Source organism: Paroedura picta, chromosome 8 (genome assembly GCF_049243985.1).
Source record: "Paroedura picta isolate Pp20150507F chromosome 8, Ppicta_v3.0, whole genome shotgun sequence".
Classification (NCBI taxonomy): domain Eukaryota; kingdom Metazoa; phylum Chordata; class Lepidosauria; order Squamata; family Gekkonidae; genus Paroedura; species Paroedura picta.
The window spans coordinates 11220943-11244669 of NC_135376.1; the positions used below are offsets into that span (position 1 = coordinate 11220943).

A 23727-nucleotide genomic window follows, 5' to 3' on the forward strand; every position below is an offset into this window, starting at 1 on the left:
TCCATGGAAGACACAAAGTTATGGAGGCACACAGCCAATTTCCAAAGCTGGGAGCTGCATGGATGCAGCATAAACTACCCATATCACTGGCCTGCATGAAGTGCATCTGGCCTTGGCCAGGGCCAGGGCCTTTTTTGTCCTGTCCCCTGCCTGGTGGAATGAGTTCTTGGAAGAACTAAGGAACCTGGTGGAACTCACACAGATCTGCAGGGCCTGAAAGATGGAGCTTTTCTGCCAGGTGTTTGGTGGAGGCCTCACTCAATTGTGGAGCCCAGGTTTCAGTATATTTTCCCAGTCGACTTACTCCCAGCTTAAAGCACACTGGAATCAATAGGCTTAGACTGAAGTCACTCTGTGCAGAATGGCATAGATAAGGAGTTAGGCTTATTTCTGCCTTCTGTAGAAGTCCTAGAATATGATCTAGGATCGATGGATTTGAAAGGCCACCCATCAAAGCTCTGATTCATCCAGTATCTTGTTCCCCACAGCAGTCAACCAGATGCCTCTAAGAAGGCTATGCACAAGGCAAGGAGGCCAAAGAGTACCAGGAAAAATATTAAATTCAAGGAGTAGATCCAACTTGTGATTCTCAACACTATATGAAGGGATGGTGTGGCGTAGTGAGTGGTAATGTACTTAGTAGGTTACAAGTGGATACAAGTTTTATATGAAGAAATGGATCTATAGCTATCTATGCATCTCAGGCATTATCAACGTCTTTGTTGCCCATGGCCCTTTTAGAAGTGCTTCTCAGGTCCCGGGGTCCCCGCAGTAAGCAGGCTGCTTGTGCAATGAGCCAGGCAAAAAAAGGCCTAAGCTAAGAATGAGCTAGCTCTACTTGATGTACCGTGTCTTATAGATACGTGAGACATTTCTGGGACGTTCAACCAGGAGAAGTTTGCATGCTCATTCTTTTCGGAATGCATTGATTCAAGCGTGTACGAAGGATGCTTAGGATGCTTTAGGATGCTTAGGGCTGATCCTGCGTTGAGCAGGGGGTTGGACTAGATGGCCTGTATGGCCCCTTCCAACTCTATGAATCTATGATTCTATGATTGCATGGTTTCTTTTTCTTTCCCTAGCAATTAATGACGTCATATGTCATGAAAAGGGCACGTCATCAGTTCCGTTACCAGGCCTCTCCATAAACCCTTTGGACTCCCTGATTTATATATATATTTTCAGTCTGTGGTCTCCTTTAAATGTGCCAGGGCCACCCAGGGGGCCATATGGCACCTGTTGTGAACGGCTGATCTAAAGCTGCCTTTATGAATAAACATTGACGGACCTGTTCTCTCTGCATTTATGTAATCTTACTTTTTGGAAAACCACATTTTAAGCCAGATGGTGTTGTTATGGCCAGGATGGTTATAGTCACTGAATATCTTGTGATGCCCTGGAACAGGGGGTTCCACCATGGTTTACAGGGGTGACTGGTGTCTACCAGTTCCTTTCTTGCCACCCAACAATTAAAATAAAAAAACTGGAGGTGCCTGTTAAGCCTTTTGCTCACCAGGGCTTCTGAATGGCCCACTGGGGAGCTGATTAGCACAGCACATTTTTTTAAAAAGAAAATGCTTTTGGCAGCGGCTGACACCACAGCCCAAGGATCTTTGTCGTTTGGCTGAACATAAGTTGTGTATGCAAGAAACTATTTTATCCAATATGTTGATTCCAAAAGGCAGCCTGTTAGGCAGAGCTTCTGCCTGGAATGTTGATGTGCCACTAGTAGAGTTATGCATAATCTCACTTCCTGACGTTTTGTGGTTGGCAGCTCCTCCAGCCACAGCCCTTGAGCACCCATTGCCCAGTGTCATAACCCCACAGGTGCCTGTAGGTTCAACACATTTGCGGACCCTTGCCCCTAGAACACAGGGAAGGGAACAGGTAAAGACAACCCTCACGGCTCTTTCAGGCTTAGAGCACAGAAGTCCTAAAAGCCGGGGAAGATTTTAGTGTCTGATTAGGACTTGCCAAAGTGGATTCTTGAAGTATTTTTGGCTGGCTTTCTGATGGCTGTGATTGCCAAAGACCTTTTAAATTCCCTTTCCTTTTTGCCTTCAATCTATCTATTTTGTTATTAATAAAAATTATATTTTAAAGAATAATGACCTCATTCTTTCATGAGAACATGCTGCATCAACAGGAGACCAGTGCCTACAAAGATTAAGGCACCCAAAGATTCATAATTGGGGTGCATGGGGGGATACCTACTAGTCTTTCCAGTGAGCAGATGGGCTCTGGAGATTGCTCGGAATTACAGCCTGCCTTCAGATCTCGTCCTGAGAAAATGGCTACTTTGGTGGGAAGACGCTTATGGCATTATAACCTGCAGGTTCGAGAACTGGTCTAAACCGAATAAAATGAAATTCAATAGGGACAAATGTAAAGTTCTGCATTTAGGTAGGGAAAACCATCGACACCAATATAGGATGGGGGAGACTTGGCTTGGCAGGAGTGTGTGAGAAAAGGATCTAGGAGTCTTAGGAGACCACACATTGAACATGAGTCAACAGTGTGACTCAGTGGCTAAAAAGGCAAATGGGATTTGGGCTGTAACAAAAGGAATATCATGTCCAGATTATGGGAGATGATGGTACCACTCTACTCTGCTCTGGTTCAGCCTCACTTGGAGTCCTGTGTTCAGTTTTGGGCACCCCAGTTGAAGAGGGATGTAGACAAACTGGAGTGTGTCCAGAGGAGGGCAACAAAGATAGTGAGGGGTTTGGAGACCAAGACGTATGAGGAAAAACTGGGGGAGCTTGGTCTGTTTAGCCTGCAGAGGAGATGACTAAGAGGGGATTTGATAGCCATCTTTAAGTATTTAAAAGGCTGCCATATAGAGGATGGAACAGAGTTGTTCTCTCTTGCCCCGGAGAGACAGACAAGAACCAATGAAATTCAAAAGAAATTCTGTTTAAACTTCTGGAAGTTAAGAGTGGTTTCTCAGTAGAAGGCTTCCTTGGGAGGTGGTGGGTTCTCCATCTTTGGAGATTTTTAAAGAGGGGCTGGATAGCCATCTGATGGAGATGTGGTTCTGTGAAAGTTCTGTGAAAGGGGGTGTCAGGTTACAGTGGATGAGCAATAGAATCATAGAATCATAGAGTTGGAAGGGGCTATACAGGCCATCTAGTCCAACCCCCTGCTCTATGCGGGATCAGCCCTAAGCATCCTAAAGCATCCAAAAAAAGTGTGTATCCAACATTTGCTTGAAGACTGCCAGTGAGGGGGAGTTCACCACCTCCTTAGGCAGCCTATACCACTGCTGAACTACTCTGACTGTGACAAAAATTTTCCTGATATCTAGCCTAGGGTTGTGAGTGTCCTGCATAATGCAGGAGGTTGGACTAGATGACCTAAGAGGTCCCTTCTAACTCTATGATTCTATGATTCTAAGTCCCTCTCTTCCCCAAACCCACTCCTAGATATTGCGGGATGGAATCTGGGGAGAACAGAGCCCTCAGTCGAGTACAATGATTTCACCCTTCAAAATATCCATTTTCTCCAGGAAAATTGATCTCTGTAGTCTGGAGATGAACTAGTACCAAGGGATCCTGAGGTCCCACCTAGAGACTGGTACCCAAACACAAAAGTACTTTCCCCTGTTCCTTGGGCAACCGTCTTCCACTGAATTCAAAGGGACTTAACCGAGTTTATCTTTGCCTGGATAGAGGCCTTATTGTTTACAACAGTGGTCCCCAACGCCCGGTCTGGGGACCGGTACTGGTACATAGATCAGTCAGTACCGGGCCGTGGCTCCTCTTCGTCCTCCTCCCCGGCAGCTGCCTTGGGGGCTGCCCTGCCACTCTGCCACCAGCTCACCTTTGGTGCTCTCCAGTGGCTGCCATGGGGCTGGGGCTCCCCCTCGGCAGTGCCTCCCAGCAGGCGGCGGGAAGTCAGGGGCGCTGGCGGGAAAGCAAGTGGAGCAGGGGCTCAGGCGGTGGCAACATCTGTAAGCAAAAGACTACCCCCCCCCGGGCCTCAGTAAATTTGTCAAGCGTTGACCGGTCCACGGTGACAAAAAGGTTGGGGACCACTGGTTTACAAGATGCAAATCTACTCATATATTTTTAAAAATAGAACCTATCCTCTTGCATGCATTTGTGAGCCTGACCTCTGTCACTGGAAGGCAGGGGGAATTTCAACCTGTTTAGATTCTGAATGGTAATAATATACATTTACATGACACACTGTAAGAGCAGCACTGGCAGATACTGAACCTAGGAGCTAATTAGCAAGATGGGGCTTCAGCAACAGATACCGAGAAATGTGCCTTCAAATTGCACTTTCCTTCTCCCCGCAAAAAAGAAAGAAAGAAAAAAGAACAGTGTTTTTGTTTATTACAAAGGCAAGGGCATTGCAGTGAAACTTCTCCATTAAATATAGCACTTCAGGGTCAGTTGGCGCTGTTGGGGAATTGGGGAAGGGGGTGTTGGGTTATTCATTAATTCCTCCTTTTAACAATCCACATTTAATGATGCTCCGTCTTCCCATTAGAAAAGCAAACCAGGAGATGTTTATGCGCCGGGTTTCGCATTTCAGATCTGCGTTCCCTGCAGTGCAGCAAACAATCACACACCAGTGGACAATTTTCAACAATATCTGAGTTATGCGAGGAAGGTATGCTGATCAAATTAAAGGGCAAGTGGATGGCGATGGGGAATAAAAAGAGAGAACATGGACCTGGGCATGTGATCCACCAGGCTTCCAGGTGCTTTTGCAGAGCAGGAACTCAGGTGGCCAGCTCCAGGTTGGAAAATACCTGGAGATTTGGGGGTGAAGCCAGCGGAGGGTGGGGTTAGGGGAGGGGAGAGACTTCAATGGAGAAAAACACCATGATTTATTATTTAAATTATTGTTAATAATAAATTAAATGTGTAGGTCGCCATTCTTGCTCAGCCAGCTCGTGACGGCTAACAACATAAAAATGATACAGTATTAAAAACAGAACAAACAGTGCTAAAATAGGCATCCAATCCCCTCCCTCCACGAACCGGCTCACAAATTAAAGATTCATAATGAATTTTGTCTGGTTCGTGGTCCACAAAGTCCAGTTTTTGGCAGGTCAACCTGCATGAACTTTCCATTAACCTTCAAGCTGTTCCTGGAGGTTTCTGTTTCATCAGTGGAGATATTTCCAGACAGACCGTCCCCGCTCAATTGGAATGTTTAGATCAGGGGTAGTCAACCTGTGGTCCTCCAGATGTCCATGGACTACAATTCCCATGAGCCCCTGCCAGCATTTGCTGGCAGGGCCTCATGGGAATTGTAGTCCATGGACATCTGGAGGACCACAGGTTGACTACCCCTGGTTTAGATGACTTCAAAGCAACGAGGTGGGACATAATATCGAGGATCTGTAGAAGAGCATCCGGGGAGGTCCTATGCAGTGTTGATGTCTCTAGCTTGTACAGGATCTGTGTTAAACACTCCTGAACTGGTCAAAATGACTGCACAGGTATTTTTGACAGGTGCAGGTTCAGGAGGCTCTTAACACAATCCCTCACCCCATGACTTCTTTTATCTTCACAAAAACCCAGCGTAGATTTTGGCTCTTTCCGTCTCTCTCTCTCTCACACACACCTAATAATTATAAACAAGTGAAAAGATTGTTTTTAAAAAAATATTCCAGTCCTTTTCTGAAGAGTCTTATGCCATTTCGCTGCGAAGAAGGAGATCAGTAAAGGACTTGATGCTTTCTGAATGGTAGGGAGTGAAATACTCCAATCCTGGAAGAATTGATTATTCTTTCCTTTCAAGGTAATGAAGAAATCCACATAATGCAGCCATAGTAAATAAACCTGGAGAATCAGAGGAAGAAGGGACTGTAAATTTTAAAAGCCAGCTCTGTTTGTTTACAGTGGGGAAGCAGCTGCCTTCGAAGGAGGAGGGACAACATGCGCATGTTAATTTGGCCGCATGCCTGTGCTTTCCTGCTAATGACTGTGTCGTTTTTACATATGGCTGCATTTCATTGTGATCTTTTGAACTACCCGTATGAAAAACTAACCATGTCTCCTGAACACTCTGAATCATTAAACCGAGTTATAATTCACGTGGCAATAGATTATGACAGTTATCCGAGCATTTATTTTCATGAACCTTGAAGGTTTACGCATGTGTCTCTAGCTCCTTAACGAGGTATAATTCACGGGCCGAGGGTGACAGCTAATTTTTTAACAGAGGCAGCATTTTAAATTGAAGAAGGGGGTGAAGGGCCAGAAATGTTACCTCTCTCTTCTGGCTGGCTACCCACTTAAACCAAGAACACTATTACAGTTAACGACAGGCATTTACTCCCAAAAAGAAGGACAAGGGTGCTTGAAAACCCAAGAGATGGCAGGGGAAGAGCAATGATTGCAGTCTCCACCAGGGAGGAAGAGGGATAACTAGGCTTGCTGAACGTCGGGTGAGGCCTGGAGATCTCCCAGAACTACTTTTGATCTCCAAACAACAGAGATACAAGTGCCCGTGAAAAGAATAGCTGTTTTTGGAGGATGGGTTCTATGGCCTCAGACCCTACTGAAGACCCTCCCCACTCCAAATCCCACTCTTCCCTACTACAAATGCTGGCAGGGGCTCATGGGAATTGTAGTCCATGGACATCTGGAGGACCACAGGTTGACTACCCCTGGTCTGTGGGATTTAAAACACACGCAGGCCATGCATAATGTTATCCCTTGCTGGATCAGTCCCATAGGGACGTAATAAACAGAGAATCAGACAGGACTACTCACTTGGCCACTGTGCTGCATAATCTCCCCCTCCGTCATCAACACTCTCTGATCAGACTTCATCAGATACTTGGTAGGGGGATTCTCACTCAGAGACCTGCATGGTGTTTCCTAGGACAGAGCCCAGTTTTGTCTGCATATATTTGGTGACCGGACTGCAAAAGCCAGGCAGACATCTGTGATCTTGGATTGCTCAAGGCCAAGACAAGCTATTACTGCCTGGTTCTCTGCCAATTTAAAAGTAGGGAATAATATACTGTAATTATATACTTAGCTGCAATGCTCCTAAATCCCAGTGTTCAGTAATTCACACACATACACTGTCCATAAGTAGCAGATAGCAGTGATTCAAAAGTTTCCGCTCTGCCTGGCTGTAAGGTCTTTGCCCCGTCCCCCATGCATAAGCTAACACATGTTCCCCAAGAAATATTTGAAGATCTTGGCACTTGTAGAAGAAGAAGAGTTGGTACTTATATGCTGCTTTTCTCTATCCGAAGGAGTCTCAAAGCAGCACACAGTCACCTTCCTTTTCCTCTCCCCACAACAGACACCCTGTGAGGTGGGTGAGGCTGAGCGAGCCCTGATATCACTGCTCGGTCAGAACAGCTTTTATCAGCTCCATGGCGACCCCAAGTTCACCCAGCTGGTTGCATGTGGGGGAGTGCAGAATCAAACCCAGCTCACTAGATTAGAAGTCCACACTCCTAACCAGTACACCAAGCTGGCTCTTGTAGTATTGGCCCATAATGTTGGATTCTTCCTTTGCTCATGTATGAGAAACTCTACCTTAAATTACAACCCTGACTCTTCCAGCAACCAGCTTGGGCTCAATTGGAACAATCTTACGTCCCTCCAAAGATTAACGGTAATTGGTATTATAGGACACATTCCTTAAAGCTGGAGTAAGGTTTATCACCTCAACACCGAGAGGAAATGCTAAATTTATAGCAATAAGGGTACATTTGTGCTGGATACTGATTATCATAAAAGCAATATTTACTTTGCTAAATCAGGATTTATATATTCAGGCCCAGCTGTGAGTATGCCGTACAATTGAAAAGATTGTGTCGAAATGCTCCGCAAAAAGAAGGGGAAAATAGAGAGTGAAGGCTAAAACGGCATTGTTGAATACAAGATTGCCTACATAAACCGTGGAAATTGAAATGAACTCCTTATGCTTATTTTTGAGTGTAAACAGTCAACCCTGTTCCTAAAGTGGTTTTTATCTTGTTTATCATCACAGCATACAAGAAAGAACAATATGTTGCTATTTCACTCTTTTTAAAACAGGGGTAGTCAAACTGCGGCCCTCCAGATGTCCATGGACCACAATTCCCAGGAGCCCCTGCCAGCGAATGCTGGCAGGGGGCTCCTGGGAATTGTAGTCCATGGACATCTGGAGGGCCGCAGTTTGACTACCCCTGTTTTAAAACATGCCCTACAGAAGGGGGGGGGGGCTGCAGCTCAGTGGAAAAGCATCTGCTTGGCATATAGATGGGCCCAGGTTCAATCCCCATCCTCTCTGCATAAAAGAGAGACCTCTACTGTGAAACAATAAAATCAGAGTCCAGTGGCACCTTTAAGACCAACAATGATTTATTCCAGGCGTGAGCTTTCGAGTGCAAGCACCCTTCGTCAGACTAAGAACCGACCATCATAACAGTAGGGATATAAAAGCTTTAAAGGTGCTAATGGACTCTGATTTTATTGTGCTACTTCAGACCAACAGGGCTACTCATTTGAATCACCCTGTACTGTGAAAGACCTCTACAGGAGGGCCTGGAGTGCTGCCGCCAATCTCAGAGAATGATTCCCCCCTCTTTGTTGACTTTAATTAGCTACTTAGGAATGACAGAAGAAGAAAAAACACACACATCTGTGCAGGTCCCATCCTAGAAGAAAAGTGAGGCTTTAAAATCCCATCAACTCAAGCACAGACCCCTGTCGATGGCAGTTTGAAATCCTGCTGTTATGAGAAGCCGGATCCTTTTCTCTCTGTTGTTAAAAAAAGGAAGCATGGGTGCATTTTGTTTGGGAATCTCATGCACAAAGCACTTCTCTTTCTCTCTCCCCTGCTCCTTCTCCTGTTTACATACTGCACGGATATCATCATCATCATCATCATCATCATCATCATCATCATCATCATCATCATCATCATCATCATCATCATCATTATTATTATTATCATTATTATTATTATTATTATTATTATATTTGCTACCTGCCACTCCCAAGCAGGCTCGTGATGGGTTACAGATGTCCAGTTAAAACCCCTCCATAAAAACCCCATTAAAATGGACAGAAAAATACCAATACAATAGACCAACAACCCAAGAAGAAGAAGAAGAGTTGGTTCTTATATGCCGCTTTTCCCTACGCGAAGGGGGCTCAAAGCGGCTTACAGTTGCCTTCCCATTCCTCTCCCCACAACAGACACCCAACAATATGGCGGTACCGGGACCCCAATGTGGTGCATCAAATTATGCCAGTGTAATAAACAGACTTCCAGGGAGTCTTTAATCTTCAGTTAATTCTTTAATAAGCAGAATTCTTAATCAACCCCAATGCCTTTCACTGCGTAGCTTTATCAAGGGACATACAATTCTTGAAAGTTTACATAAGTATAATTGATGATGCCATAGGGGTGTTCCGTTTCCTTCATTCATAGAATTGCACAATTACCAAAATATAAATCTTAATTCTAAATTACTGAAAAGCATAATTCCTAAAATTATACAATATAAACGTACAAGATTTAGGATGTTTAGGGCTAATCCTGCGTTGAGCAGGGGGTTGGACTAGATGGCCTGCATGGCCCCTTCCAACTCTATGATTCTAAGATACAAAGTATGATACAAAGTACCATATTCTATACTGAGAAGGAGGAGGAGATGTGGGTTAACTCAATGGGTTATGGCAGGGAGGTCTGCTGAACTTGGGTGTACCCTCAAGGCCTCAGCCATAGGGCCACCACTCCCTTTCACGTGTACTACTATCAAGAGAGGGAAAAGGTAAAGGTAAAGGCATCCCCCGTGCAAGCACTGGGTCATGTCTGACCCTTGGGGTGACACCCTCTAGTGTTTTCATGGCAGACACAATACGGGGTGGTTTGCCAGTACCTTCCCCAGTCATTACCGTTTTACCCCACAGCAAGCTCATTTTACCAACCTCAGAAGGATGGAAGTCTGAGTCAACCTTGAGCCGGCTGCTGGGATTGAATTCCCAGCCTCATGGGCAGAGCTTCAGACAGCATGTCTGCCGCCTTAGCACTCTGCACCACAGGAGGCCAGATATCCCCACATATTTATGCATTACATATTTATTGCCCAAATATAATACTATACACTTCCCCCTATTTAAATTCATTGTGTTGGCTACATCTAGGTGGGTCCATATCTTCGTGGTCGGAAATGCTCCTCGTAGAAGCAGAACATGTAGTGCAATAACGACCATTCATACAGTGGCAGCGGATAACTGATGTGCTAATATTCATCTTTAACCGTAGAACTCATCAGTTATATTATGTACTTCTTAGAGTAGCTGCAATTCCCTCTCTTGTACCAGCTCGGATTTTTCCATTACAGGTGAAATTAAATTACCCCCCCCTCCTCCCCCACATTCCATTTAAAGTAAATAAAACTTTATTGAGCTCCCTCTTCCTCTAGGGGTCTTCAAGGAAGATCAATGTGCATATGGCACACAGATGGTATTTTTAGGCTCTGGATCCTATAGATGAAGTCCTACAGAAAGATTTTGTTCTGCTCAAGGAAATTGGAAAAGTGAAAGCACCTGAACAACACAGCAGCTAAAAAAAAAATTAGATTGCATCAATATATATATTTTTTTTCATCTTTGATCAGTTCCCTCTTCAGCTACCATGCCAATTTAAGAAGATTTGAGGAGGGGGGAAAAAATGAACAGAAGCAAATATCACGCACACTGAGCAACAGAATTCCTCTGAAATGGGCAGGAGAGAAAATGTTTAATAGATAACTCTGCTATTAAATGTGTTTTGTGTGGGAAAGTAAAGAAGAAAATTCCAAGTACATTTGCTGTGAACCTGGCGTTCTCCATGCAACCCGATGTATGCGGAGATAAGAGCATCCCTTACCTTCAGTACTCTAAGGCAGGGGTAGTCAATCTGTGGTCCTCCAGATGTCCATGGACTACAATTCCCATGAGCCCCTGCCAGCAAACGCTGGCAGGGGCTCATGGGAATTGTAGACCATCTAGAGGACCACAGGCTGACTACCCCTGCTCTAAGGAGCCTGAAGATGGCTAACAAACTGTGTCTCTGTGACTGGCCAGTAACTGGACATCTTAACTGCCAAGTTTACAGGGGCACTGCAGTTAGGTCTATGAATCAGTTTTCATTTTTACATTTTTAATCTTGTGCGGGCTTTTATTTCACTGGTGTGAGCTGCTCTGAGACCATCTGGAGAGGGGCAGCATATAAAACAAAGCACCAAAACTGCACAATAACCATCTCATAGAAACCACCGTCTTCCTTGTCAGGAATGGTACAAGGGGAACCCTGGATGATGACTGCTCCTTAATCTTCAACATTCCCACCTTAAGAACTTGTTCGCCTTCTACATGTGGCACAGCAGTTCTGCACTGGAATTGGCTGCCTAAGGAAGTAGTGAGCTCCCCATCACTGGCATTCTTCAAGCAGTGGCTGGACAGATCCTTATCCTGGATGCTTCAGGCTGATCCTGCATTGAGCAGCGGACTGGACTAGATGGCCCCTTCCAGCTCTATGAGTCTATGAAGTAATTTCTATAGTAATACAGTAAGGCTACATCCAAGTATGCAAACTTAAATGGACTCCGGGGAATGGTAGAGGACAGGAAGGCCTGGAGGATCATTGTCCATGGGGTCGCGATGGGTCGGACACGACTTCGCACATAACAACAACAACACATCCAAGTATTGATGGATGCAGTCTGGAACACGTGAACCCCCCTCCCCTTCCAAAAAGCTCAGTCTGGTTCTGGCTTAGGTTGAGAGGTTAGGAGTCACAATCAGTGTTGGGGCATGATGGGGATTTGATTGTGGGGGATCTCAAATCCCAGTCTGATACTCTATCACACCACAACTATTTATAAATTTCATTTCATAATCTAATTTACACACTGCACCCTCCCCCCCAGAGGACTCAAGGAGGCTTACAGCATTTTATACATGATAAGACAAATCCCATAGAAATAAATGCATATGATATATAGAGCAATAAAACCAATTAAAACATTGCATGGACAGCAGATTACATAGAGGGGAAAAGCCTATGACCAGCTCCCCAGTCCATAACATGAAAAAAGGGGCATTGATGCCCTACGGAATGCTGGGAGATCCCACAAGGTATGAACTTCCCCAGGGAGCTGGTTTCCAAAAGAAGAAGCAACCGTTGAGAATGCCCTTGCCCTGGTCATTGAGAAGCAGGCAATTCACAGTGATACCAGACATTCATTCTTTTAATGCAGGGGTAGTCAACCTGTGATCCTCCAGATGTTCGTGGACTACAATTCCCATGAGACCCTGCCAGCAAACGCTGGCAGTGGCTCATGGGAATTGTAGTCCATGAACATCTGGAGGAGCACAGGTTGACTACCCCTGTTTTAATGGTTAGAAGGGCAGCCTAGATGGGTCCCCAGGTCCCCAAAATTATATTGCGATCCGGCATCTCTCGGTTCAGAAAGTGGAATGAGAGATGCTGGAACAAGCAGTGTGATCTTGAGGACTAGGACAACACAAGTCTGTCCATATACACCCTCTACTCCCAACACATCTACCTTAACGGGCCATCAAGAGACTAAATTTATTTATTTATTTATTTATTTATTTATTTATTTATTTATTTATTTATTTATTTATTTATTTATCATACTTTTATACCGCCCTCCCCGGAGGCTCAGGGCGGTTTACATTATAACAGAGAACCATACATAAAACAGTCTGTAGAACATGTACACCAATAACCAACAATTGCAACCAAACACAACACAGTATAACAATAAACAATCATAATACAAACAGGTCCAGGGCTTGTTGATGGGATTCTGAGGGGGGTGGCTTATTGATTGAATTCTGAGGGGGGGTGGGGGGGAGCAGGGGCCCTTGGTCGCTGTAGATTACATCTGGTCTCGGCCAAATGCCTGGTGGATGAGCTCCTTTTTGCAGGCCCTGCGGAACTGTTTAAGCTCCGTCAGGGCCCTGATCTCCTCTGGGAGCTCATTCCACCAGGTGGGGGCCAGTACAGAGAATGCTCTGGCCCTGGTCGAGACCAGACGGACTTCTTTAGGGCCAGGGATCCTTAGCTGATTGGAGGCAGTAGAGCGTAGAGCTCTTTTGGGGGCATAGGCGGGGAGGCGGTCCCTCAGGTACACTGGGCCCTGACCGCGTATGGCCTTGAAGGTAATTACCAGAATCACTCTTCCTGCTAGTAATCCTCCTCACCCCTTCTCAATGCCTTGGGTCTATTAGCAAGTGCAAATGTTTAGCTCAGGGCTAGTCAAACTGCGGCCCTCCAGATGTTCATGGACTACAATTCCCAGGAGCCCCTGGCAGGGGCTTCTGGGAATGCTGGCAGGGGCTTCTGGGAATTGTAGTCCATGGACATCCGGAGGGCCGCAGTTTGACTACCCCTGGTTTAGCCACACCATATCATAACTATTTGTCGATAGTGAACAGGTATTGCCTCCTCTTGGAGATAAGCAGGCTTTCAGGCCCACTTCTGTAATCAGCTCACCTTCTTGCTGTTTGCCGATCTCAACATCGTCCTCTATTGTCACGCTGCTGTTCAGGTGACAGTCCCCTCTGATCCTCAGCTCTTCCGGATACGTAAATAGAATCTGAATCCCTTCTATTTTCCTCTGCTTTATTTCTTAGGAACTTTTACGTTTCGTTTGATTGCGCACTTTGAATGCACCCCAAGATTTCCCCCCAAAATACATCTCCTTGAGCGCAAGTTAAGTTGTCATCTTTAATTAAAATGACTCCTACCTGGGAAAAGGCCCCCATAAACATTGGTAAAAAGATCGCGCAGTTCCCCTGACCTCTAACTCATAACATTCAGATTCTCCATGTGAGGATGGTCTAAGCAGGTGAAGGAGTAGGGGGGTCCCACAGATAGGCTGGCCCCAGTCAGTTAAAGGCCTTATGTATGTGTGCATTTGCATGTATGGGTGTTTGGACTTTATGAATGCATCTATATATGCGTGCTTGTTCGGAATCATCATCAACAACAACAACATAGAGAAAGACGGTTGTTCATATATTCGGAACTATCAACCAAGCCAAAGTGCCACATTTCAAAACACCTCTGAAGCAACAATCGGTTCCTCCCCAATTGGGTCACGTCATGATGTAATGCTTGAGCCCTTGAATGGGGCATCTTAACTTTGCCTACCTTAGCGATGCGTTCGTGCAGGTGAAAGGAGGCATCCGGCTCGCTGGATATCGTTGAATGCACAGGGAAAAGAGCTTCAGAGAGAAAGCTTGCTGTCTGCAGAGCAAGAAATAAAGGAGAAAGAGAGAGGTGAAAAAAAAAAACCCTTTAAGACTTCTTATTGATCTCCTTCTTCAACTGCTTTATTGGATTTTGTCTAAAGGTTCAAAGGACTTCAGATTGTTTTAAAGTTTGTGCTGATGATTAGGCTTCATTTTAGCGATGTCATTTACTCATTCTGAGACTCTAAAACAGAAACAAAGAGTTAGTTCTCTTTTTAAAAGTCTTTTCCCTCCCGTAATGATGGTTGTCTTAGTAAATATACTTTCCTATTCAGTTTATTCTTTGGCCCAAGGGCAGAAAAATCTATATCTCTTTCGTTTCGCCGTAGTTAAAAATTTCAAGGCTTGACTAATATATATCCAAGAAACTATACAGGTTCAACAGCCTCAGCTATGTAACACAGAGAAGGGATTTTGTGGGATATAAGGGATTCTTTGGGCTGATCCTGCGTTGAGCAAGGGGTTGGACTAGATGGCCTGTATGGCCCCTTCCAACTCTGTGATTCTGTGATTCTGTGATTCTGTGATAAGAATTCCGGTTTCCTTTTCCACACTAATATGTTTTCACAAACTGACCAATGGTGAGCATCTAGCACCACATTAGCACGTCCAATGAGACAACTGGTTATCGGCTGTGGAGTGATTTAGATAGATCTTTCCAAATGATACATTATAATGCAGATAAGAGCTGGGTCGCATTTGGTACATGTGGAGTCCTTTGCAAGCTCGTGATGAACAGAAGCAGTAAAGCACAAAACTTTGAAAATAATAGGGGTACTTGGGCCAAATCCAGATGATGGCAAACTCAGAAGGAGAAGAAGAGTTGTTTTTTTACACCCCACTTTTCACTGCCCCAAAGAGTCTCAAAGCGGCTGACCATAGCTTTCCCTTCCTCTCCCCACAACAGACGCCCTGTGAGGTAGGTGAGGCCGAGAGACCCCTGACAGGACTGCCCTGTGGAGAGCCCAGGGTCCCCCAGCTGGCTCCATGTGGAGAAGCAGGGAATCAACCTGGCTCGCCAGATGAGAACCTGCCGCTCTTAACCACAACACCACCCTAGGTGTTTGGCATAGCAATATTCATTTACAGATTTACTGAATTCATTCATACCCTGCCTTTCTCCTCAATGGGGACTGAAAACAGCAGATATCATTCTCCTCTTCTCCATTTAGACTGAAAGAGTGTGACTTGGCCAGGGTCATCTGGTGAGCTCCTCTGGCAAAACTGGGCATCTGAACCTGAGTCTTCCAGATGTTGGTCCGACATTCTTAACCATTGCACCCCACCGGCTTTAGCCTTATTGGCAAAAGCAACTAGTATGCTGTAGTCCAAATAAGGACATTTTTGGTACAAAGCCATCATGGGGGAAACTGCCAGAGAGTTCCAAGAACATCCAAGATAGCTAGGGTTGTTAGACAGTGCCTGGCAACCGATGTGAGGCCTGTGAGGGGACATAGAGTTGCAGGAGAAAAAAAAAATCAGTCCCATGTACTAACTAGAAGTTCCCACGGCAATGACACAACCATAGAGTTTCTAGCAATTCCTAGAGCTACCACTTCCTGTAGGAACGTCTGGCAAAAACATGAGACTGCTCTGTTTCCAAATGGGAGCTTGACTGCACTAGACAAAGCCGGAGAGACTTTTCTGTTGCTATGCCTTACTTTTTCCAGGTTAATATGAGCAGTAGAGCACGCAAAAGATTAGATCTGTTCCCAGGCACCAGTTCCCATGAATTGAGTGGCACTTTCCCCAACCTGGGTCACGGTGATGGCTGGCAATCCTACCCATGATTGCCCTGTGAATACCTTGAGTTTGTCAATATTAATGTGTCCTGGAAACAGATATGAATGCAGAACAACAGCAGCAACACTATGCCTTAAAAAATACATGTGTTCCATTTTTACAGGGAAGCCTCACCCCATGCAATCGATCTCCAGACAACCCAAGTCCAGTTCCTCTGCAGAAACTGGCTGCTTTGGAGGCTGGACTCTATGGCATTTTACCCTATGGAGGTCCAGCTCTCCTCCACCCTCTTCAAACCCCTCCCTCCCCAAACTACACCCTGTTGTCTATGTGGTTTAGTGGAGACTGGAATTGAGGATCTTAGAGCCAGCATTGGGGATGCAAAATTGCCATTGCCTGGCACACAGGATCTAGCCTGCTATTGGTTGTTGCATTTGTCCAATCAGGGTGCTCTGCTTAGGGCCAATCACAGGCTTTGGAGAGAACCCCTAAACTGTATATATATTCAGGCAGTGGTCTGTTTGTCAATAGGTTGGGTGTGATCAATAAAGAGCAGATGCCTTGGCAGGTGAGTGACTCTGCGCCCTACTGAAGCCAGTATGCAATACCCCCCTTAAATCTCCAAGTATTCCCCAACCCAGAACCAACGACCCTATTTATACATATACATGCAAGCTTATAGTGATCAACTGTTGTCTCTCAGCAAATAAAAAAAAGTTTCATGTTGTACACTTTTTACTAAAATCAAGTTTGGCGCAAGGAAGCAGAGAAGGAAACGAAACAAAAGAATCCCAGGTTCGATCAGCACAAGGACAAACTAAACAGAAACCTTGTCCTCCTTTGCGCCGATTTGTCTACAGGCCATGCTTTCATGTTCAGAGCGCAGAAGCCCCTCAGAATCAGCAACGTTTGAGAGATCTTTGAGTCTCTGGGGTACCCGAAGAAGCCAAAGTAATCCCTTACTTCGTTAGCATCAGTGTTTGAATTGCACACAGTCGGTTGTTTGAAGAATTCCCAGATCAAGTCTACCGAGTTTTTAAAAATATATATTTCCCTGGCAGCATGTGGGCTCGGAAAATGAGTGATAAACACCTGCATACTGATACTAACTTCTATAGTTTCTATTTGGATGACATCTGTTGCTACTCCAAATGCCACTGTTTCTCGTATTCATGTTTAATAGAATCCTGAATTTAGGGAAGGTTAGTGCAAAAGCTGCGATTAATCTGTTCTGTATGATTTCATTTTGCTACTGTGTCACGAACCAAGGCAACTCTCTCAATTGAGACAAGAAAAAAAAGGAAAAATTTCTTCCTAGAAAAAGTTCAGTGTTTAATTGTGTCCGAGAGGGTTCATCTGATTTTCAGTTTTGGAAAGATCTAAGGTGACAGATGGATCAACTTGGTTCATTATAAAGGGGGCAATCCTTCACATAGTGCATAAGGTCCTCAACCATTTCCCTGTTGCATATTCAGGTACATTCAGGTATTGGAAAAATGGAGAAGTGGCCTTAAGGGCAATGTGGCTCATTGACAGTCCCTGCTTTGGACGGCTTATTTTGTTTGTTCGTCTTGGCTGTGGTTGAAGAACAGATGCTGCACAAGGCCTAGACTGAGCTTCTCGAACTGGGCCCAAAGGCCGTAAAGAACAGGAAGGGGAAACCGACAAGACTTCCTCCTTGCTTCAGCAGCAAGCCTGAGAAGCTGCGTCATAATAGTGGGGCACTTGACAACCTCTCTTTGGTTTGATCACTACAGTGAAGTGGGCCTCGAATCTATAGAGGCAAGGGGGAAAGCCCTCTTCTCTTTGCAGTTCTCATGCACACTCCTCGGAGCAGAAGCTGAAGGCTGTGTGCAATCACAAAGGACTAGGAAGTAACAGTTGAGCTCTCATGCTCTGATTTGCCACGATGAGCCTTTCAGTGCTTGCCATTATTGAATCCGGGGACCCAGGGTCCATGTTTTCTTTTCTTTTTTTCTAGGCCATTGGTGTAAAATAGATTGTTGAACTGGGGTTGACATGGATGGGCAAATTCAGCTCAAAGAAACAAATATGGGCTGCTGATAAAGTCATAGAATCATAGAATCATAGAATCATAGAGTTGGAAGGGGCCATACAGGCCATCTAGTCCAACACCCTGCTCAACGCAGGATCAGCCCAAAGCATCCTAAAGCATCCAAGAAAAGTGTGTATCCAACCTTTGCTTGAAGACTGCCAGTGAGGGGGAGCTCACCACCTCCTTAGGCAGCCTATTCCACTGCTGAACTACTCTGACGGTGAAAAACTTTTTCCTGATATCTAGCCTATATCGTTGTACTTGAAGTTTAAACCCATTACTGCATGTCCTCTTGTTGGTTTCCTACATCCAAGTCATGGTTTCCTAAATCCAAGTCATGTTGGTTTCCTACATCCAAGGGAGAAACAGAACAGAACACAGCAAATGCTGTGCACCAAAGGTAGTTTGGTTCAACCTGTCCTTGCAGCTTTGCAGAGAGGAAGCTCTCTTACACCTCTTTGGGTGGCAGCCTTTGGCCACCCTTAAGCTTTGTAAGATATTTAAGGCAGGAAGGGGGAAAGCTATAGATGTGACACCACTGATAAAGACATTCCTCCTCTCCCTCCTCCTCTCCCCTTCCTGCTAAAGCGATGACCAGTGTTGATCCCATTTGGATCCCACGGTTGCTTTGAGGTTCTTTGAGTGGCATACATGGGGACATAGCAGTACTCTAACAACAACCCTGTGAGGAAAGATAGCATAACAGACTGGCCCTCAGTCCCCCACATAATTTCTTTCAGAGTGGGATGAACCTTCTTGGCTCAAGTTCAACTTTCTGTCCATTAGGATTCATCAAAGTAGTATAGCATCAAGTTCCAGTTCTGGGGACTAGAAGCTACAGGATGCTGGGGAACTTGCTGATTTGCAAAACACTCTTGATCGATGCAGAAGCAGCCTGAAGATAAAGGAGAGCCAGGGCTTTGGTGAAGAGGTGACGGGACCAACAACAGATGGCGATATCAGAGAGTTTCTTCCAAATCTTCATTGCTTTGCGGAATATCTTTAAGATGTTCTGCATGATTGTGCTTCTTGGATCTTAAACACATCTGGCCAACTGAGGTGACAACTGCAAATGTTATACCTGGAGTCTTTGGAAATGGCTTTCTGATGGAAACATGACCTTTCTGACCTTATGAAGTAAAAGATGATTAAGTTTTTATACACACACACACAATAGAATGGCATCCATCATTCAGTTCAAATTCCCACTGGAATGCTCAGTTATCCTCATCTGTCTGACACTCATGTGTTGTGTCAAATCAGAAATGCATTGCTGCCCGTCTTCCCTACCAATGGGTCACTCCCAATAAAATTTTTTATCCAGCATTCAACTTCTAGTCTTTAAAATTTGGAGCCAATTTCCTGCTGCCCTCGGGTCTCTAGACAGTAATTAATTGATTTATGTATCAACTAAATTGGCCCTCTAGATGAAAAACACACACGTTTCCTTTGGTTTATTTATGACACAAGTCAAAACGTCCCTCTTGGCTTCTAGTTACATTCTTTTGATGAATTTATTCCATTGTAAAGAAACTGATTATTTGAGGGATGTTAAGTATACATGGTTTTAATGTTGCTTTAAATATATTCATACGGCATAGCAAAAATGTTGTTCCTCCTTGTACCATACGTGTAAAATAAAGTGTGCGTGGCACTTGGAAAGTGCAGTGTGCAACTGTCGTGTGTATAAAACCTGAAGATGATTCCAGTTCTAATAAAGTGAATGCTTTAAAAAAATTACAATGATCAATATTTAACCTTATTTGACTATGTTTGACCAGTCAATTGACCAAACTGCTGTTGACTGGCTTAAAGTCCAGTCTTATCAATAACAATGAATGATGGAGAACACAGACAAAGAAAGTGAAATAGATTTGAAACTTTGGAGCTAGTGAAGAAGAATACGATGGTGCCTTTAAATTGATCTTATTCTGCTTCTTCAGGTTTACAATCTCTCTCTCTCTCTCTCTCTCTCTCTCTCTCTCTCTCTCTCATTTGTTTTTTTTTAATTGTTTTATATTTTAAGAAGGTTTTAATGTACTATATGTTATGAGCCACCGGAGCCCACTTGTGGGGAAGGTGGCCTAGAAATTGAAATATCAATCAAGCAATGAATCTATCCATCCATCCATCCATCCATCCATCCATCCATCCATCCATCCATCCATCCATCCATCCATCCATCCATCGTCTGTGTGCCTGTCCCCACCACCTGGTTCAGAAAAGGGCAAGAAAGATTGACAGCAATCAGGAAACTATGAGGAGCTGCTGAAGGAGCTAAATGTGTCTAGCCTCAAGGCAACTGGAACGGGTGTCTCATGGAAAAGGAAGAGGAAAAAAAAAGTTATCTGATGAACAGGAGGTCAAGGGTAGATCTAATACTCTTACATTTCAACAGGACAGGTTTCCATGAAATTTCCTACCAATGAGATCAGTTGGGCAACACAGCTAATTAGCTAGGTGCCCATTGCTGGCGGTTTCGAAGTAGAGGAAGTGGGTCAAGAATTTTTTAGCTCTGGGCTTCCTACAGTGAGTGGGGCTTTGAGTAGATAGCCTATGACAGTCTTCCCCAACCCCTGGTCCGTGGAGCCTTCGGTACCGGGCTGTGGGGGGGGGGAGGGAGGTGCAGGCACCGGCGCGCCAGCAGGTGCACCTCTACCCCATGGTGCAGCGCTCACTGCGCTGGGAGCAGCGAGCGCCATACTGCAGGGGGGGAGGCACGGGCACAAACGCGCAGGCGTGGAGCTGACGCGACTGTGAGTTTGCGCCCGACAGCACACCAGCTCCCATGCCTCCCGCTCCCCCCCTGGTCTCCCCCGGCCCGAAAAAGGTTGGGGACCACTGGAGATCTGTTCTAGTCCTAGGATATACGATTTCACTACCAACAATGGAAAACCTTTCAAGATTTAGACAGGGCTCCTTCACCTTGCAAAGAAAGTGCCTTGCTGTTCAAAAGCTCGTATGCTGCATCTGTCATCTGAGGCTACCTCTTCAAGCAGCAGCATGCAGATCACAGCTGTCTTGAGCCAGCAAAGCAGAGAGACACATGCCATGCATCGGTGTTTAGCGTATATATAGAAACTGAGAACTGCTCCTCCACCAGCAGAAACCAAAGTCAACCAAAGCTTATACAGACTACAGGGCTGTTCTTTTGCCGAAACAATTTATTATCTAAAATGAAGCTTGTAGGGGAGAAAAAAAATCCATCAGGTACTATCTTCATTTGCATTCAAAAACAGTGCACAAGTCTGTCATAGCATGAAGGAGAAAGACATACAGAAAGAAAAGAGGAAGGGAAACCGGATAAGAATGCTGAAGTCCGCAGCGCAGTTTTCATCTAGAGATTCTTTCTTCCGGCTTCTAGGAAAAGCAATTGGCAGGTCAATGGCTTGCTAAGACATGGCTCAGATGCTGGCAGGGGCTCATGGGAATTGTAGTCCATGAACATCTGGAGGACCACAGGTTGACTACCCCTGCTCATAAAAGAACAAAAAGGGCAGCTGTCCTGGATCAAATCAGTTCTCCATCTCTGTCCAGCGTCCTGCAAGGTGGCCATCCAGATAGCCAGGAAGGCCAACAAGCAGGGCATGCCACTCAAGTGTTCCCTTGGTAGCACTGGTACTGCCTCTGAATATGGAGGTGCCATTTAGTTCTCATGGCCAACATCCATTGATGGACATGTTCTCCATGGACTTGGTTTAATCTCCTTGTTTCTTTCTCACAGACAGAAAACACATTAAAACAGTTGGTGGGAGTGTGGTTGAAGTTGAATGCCTTTCCTTCAGCAGTTATGACCGGAAGGTACTTTGGTATGTCGTTCTCTGATAGGCATTGTGCCTGTGGATTAGAGAAAATGGATACTATTGATTATATTCTTCTTGAATGCCCTTGGTTTCCAGATGTCAGAAATGAGTTGGTATTTCCTCTGTCTATAAGACAGAGCTTGTGGTGCAGAGTGGTAAGGCAGCAGAAATGCTGTCTGAAGCTGTCTGCCCATGAGGTTGGGAGTTCGATCAAGGTTGGCAGCTGGCTCAAGGTTGACTCAGCCTTCCATCCTTCCGAGGTCAGTAAAATGAGTACCCAGCTTGCTGGGGGGTAAAGGGTAAGGCACTGGCAAACCACCCCGTATTAAGTCTGCCATGAAAACGCTAGAGGGCATCACCCCAAGGGTCAGACATGACTCGGTGCTTGCACAGGGGATACCTTTACCTTTATAAGACAGAGCTATCCTACCAGGCCTACTGTTGAGGCCAGGTGAAACATCAGCTATAACGTTAAGAAGAGCTGGCCTCACTGCCAAAAATAGGAAAATCCCCCCCCCCAAGGAAAGAGCTGGAATTCCCCAAGTTTTATTGAAATGAGACTATATGTAAATTACAGATATCTGCAATACTTAATCATATTTATGCTGGTTTTTGGAATTGATCATTTCAACATGTAAGATGCTCTGAGCTGTTAGGAAGGAAGGGACATAAAACTAAAGAGTCTGATCTCAGCTCAGTCAGTGACTACTCTGACTGATCATTCTGCTCAAAGCTGAAACCTCCGTTCAGAGGAGACAGCCTTAGAGATTTAGCATGGGCTTTGCTGAACCTTTTGACCATCAACGTTCTGTTTCCGGACTCTATCACTCTGATATAGAGATTGTGGGACCTATCGCCCGTCGACCATGGAACAAAGGAGGCTTAATATTTATCCCAAGAGCTGATAGCATGTAGGCGAATGCTTTCCGTCTGCACTGCCAACCAAATTCATTTCTTTTCTCTCTCCCCCCCCTCTCCCCTTCTTCCCTAGAACACTAAATAACCAGTGTGGGCGGAAGGATGATTCATGGCTTGTGTTCAATCACTCCATAGCTTTTTAAATGGAGGAGGAGGGGTGGGGGGAGAGAAGTTCAAAAATGACAAACTCTACCATTTCTCCTGGGAAGTATGAATGTGAGTTTATAACTTGTCCAAAATTTACTAGAAGCATTGTTCAGAGAGACGTAGAGCAGCTTTCTTGGCTTGTTTACTTGTGTTTTTAACCTGGCGGTATTTTTTACCTTTAACAAGCCCCGTGTTTTATAGTTGTTGACATTTATATATATGGAAGTTAGGTCCATAAAAGTAACTCCACAGTCTATATAATTGTAGTCAGATCCCCCTGCTCCATCCCTGTTCATCTAAATGAAACTGACGGGTACATGGAAAGCCTCTTATGCTTTCATCGGTGAACTGACCTACCTGGTTGTATGAGCATTTGGAGTCACAGTGCAATCCTGATTTTATTTATTTCCTTCGTATATACCCTGACTTCCTCTGTAATGTGGACCCAAAGTGGCTTACGTCCTCCAGTTTGGTGTAGTGGTTAGGAGTGCGGACTTCTAATCTGGCAAGCCGGGTTCAATTCTGCACTCCCCCCGCATGCAGCCAGCTGGGTGACCTTGGGCTCGCTACGGCCCTGATAGTGCTGTTCTGATGGAGCAGGAATATCAGGGCTGTCTCAGCCTCACCCACCCCACAGGGTGTCTGTTGTGGGGAGAGGAATGGGAAGGCAACTGTAAGCCACTTTGAGCCTCCTTTGGGTAGAGAAAAGTGGCATATAAGAACCAAGTCTTCTTCCTCTTCTCCTCCTCCTCCTTTCTTTTGTTTTATCCTCACAACAACCCAGTGAGGCACGTATGCCTCCGAATGTTATACT

At 45.0% G+C, this 23727-nt stretch overlaps 1 protein-coding gene and 1 pseudogene across 4 annotated transcripts in view; one reads left to right on the forward strand and one right to left on the reverse strand.

Moving 5' to 3' along the window:
* The window catches only part of NAALADL2 (N-acetylated alpha-linked acidic dipeptidase like 2), a 552606-nt gene that overhangs the window by 89259 nt on the left and 439620 nt on the right, over positions 1-23727 (reverse strand). For 3 of the 4 annotated variants that reach the window (XM_077348363.1, XM_077348364.1, XM_077348365.1), the window contains exon 11: positions 14146-14241. In XM_077348363.1, coding sequence (XP_077204478.1) covers positions 14146-14241 — 96 coding nt within the window. Of the gene's footprint in view, positions 1-14145; positions 14242-21554; positions 21883-23727 lie in introns of those variants that run through there. The other variant, XM_077348366.1, reaches the window with a different exon arrangement.
* On the forward strand, positions 18888-19085 carry LOC143842573 (small integral membrane protein 7-A pseudogene; annotated as a pseudogene).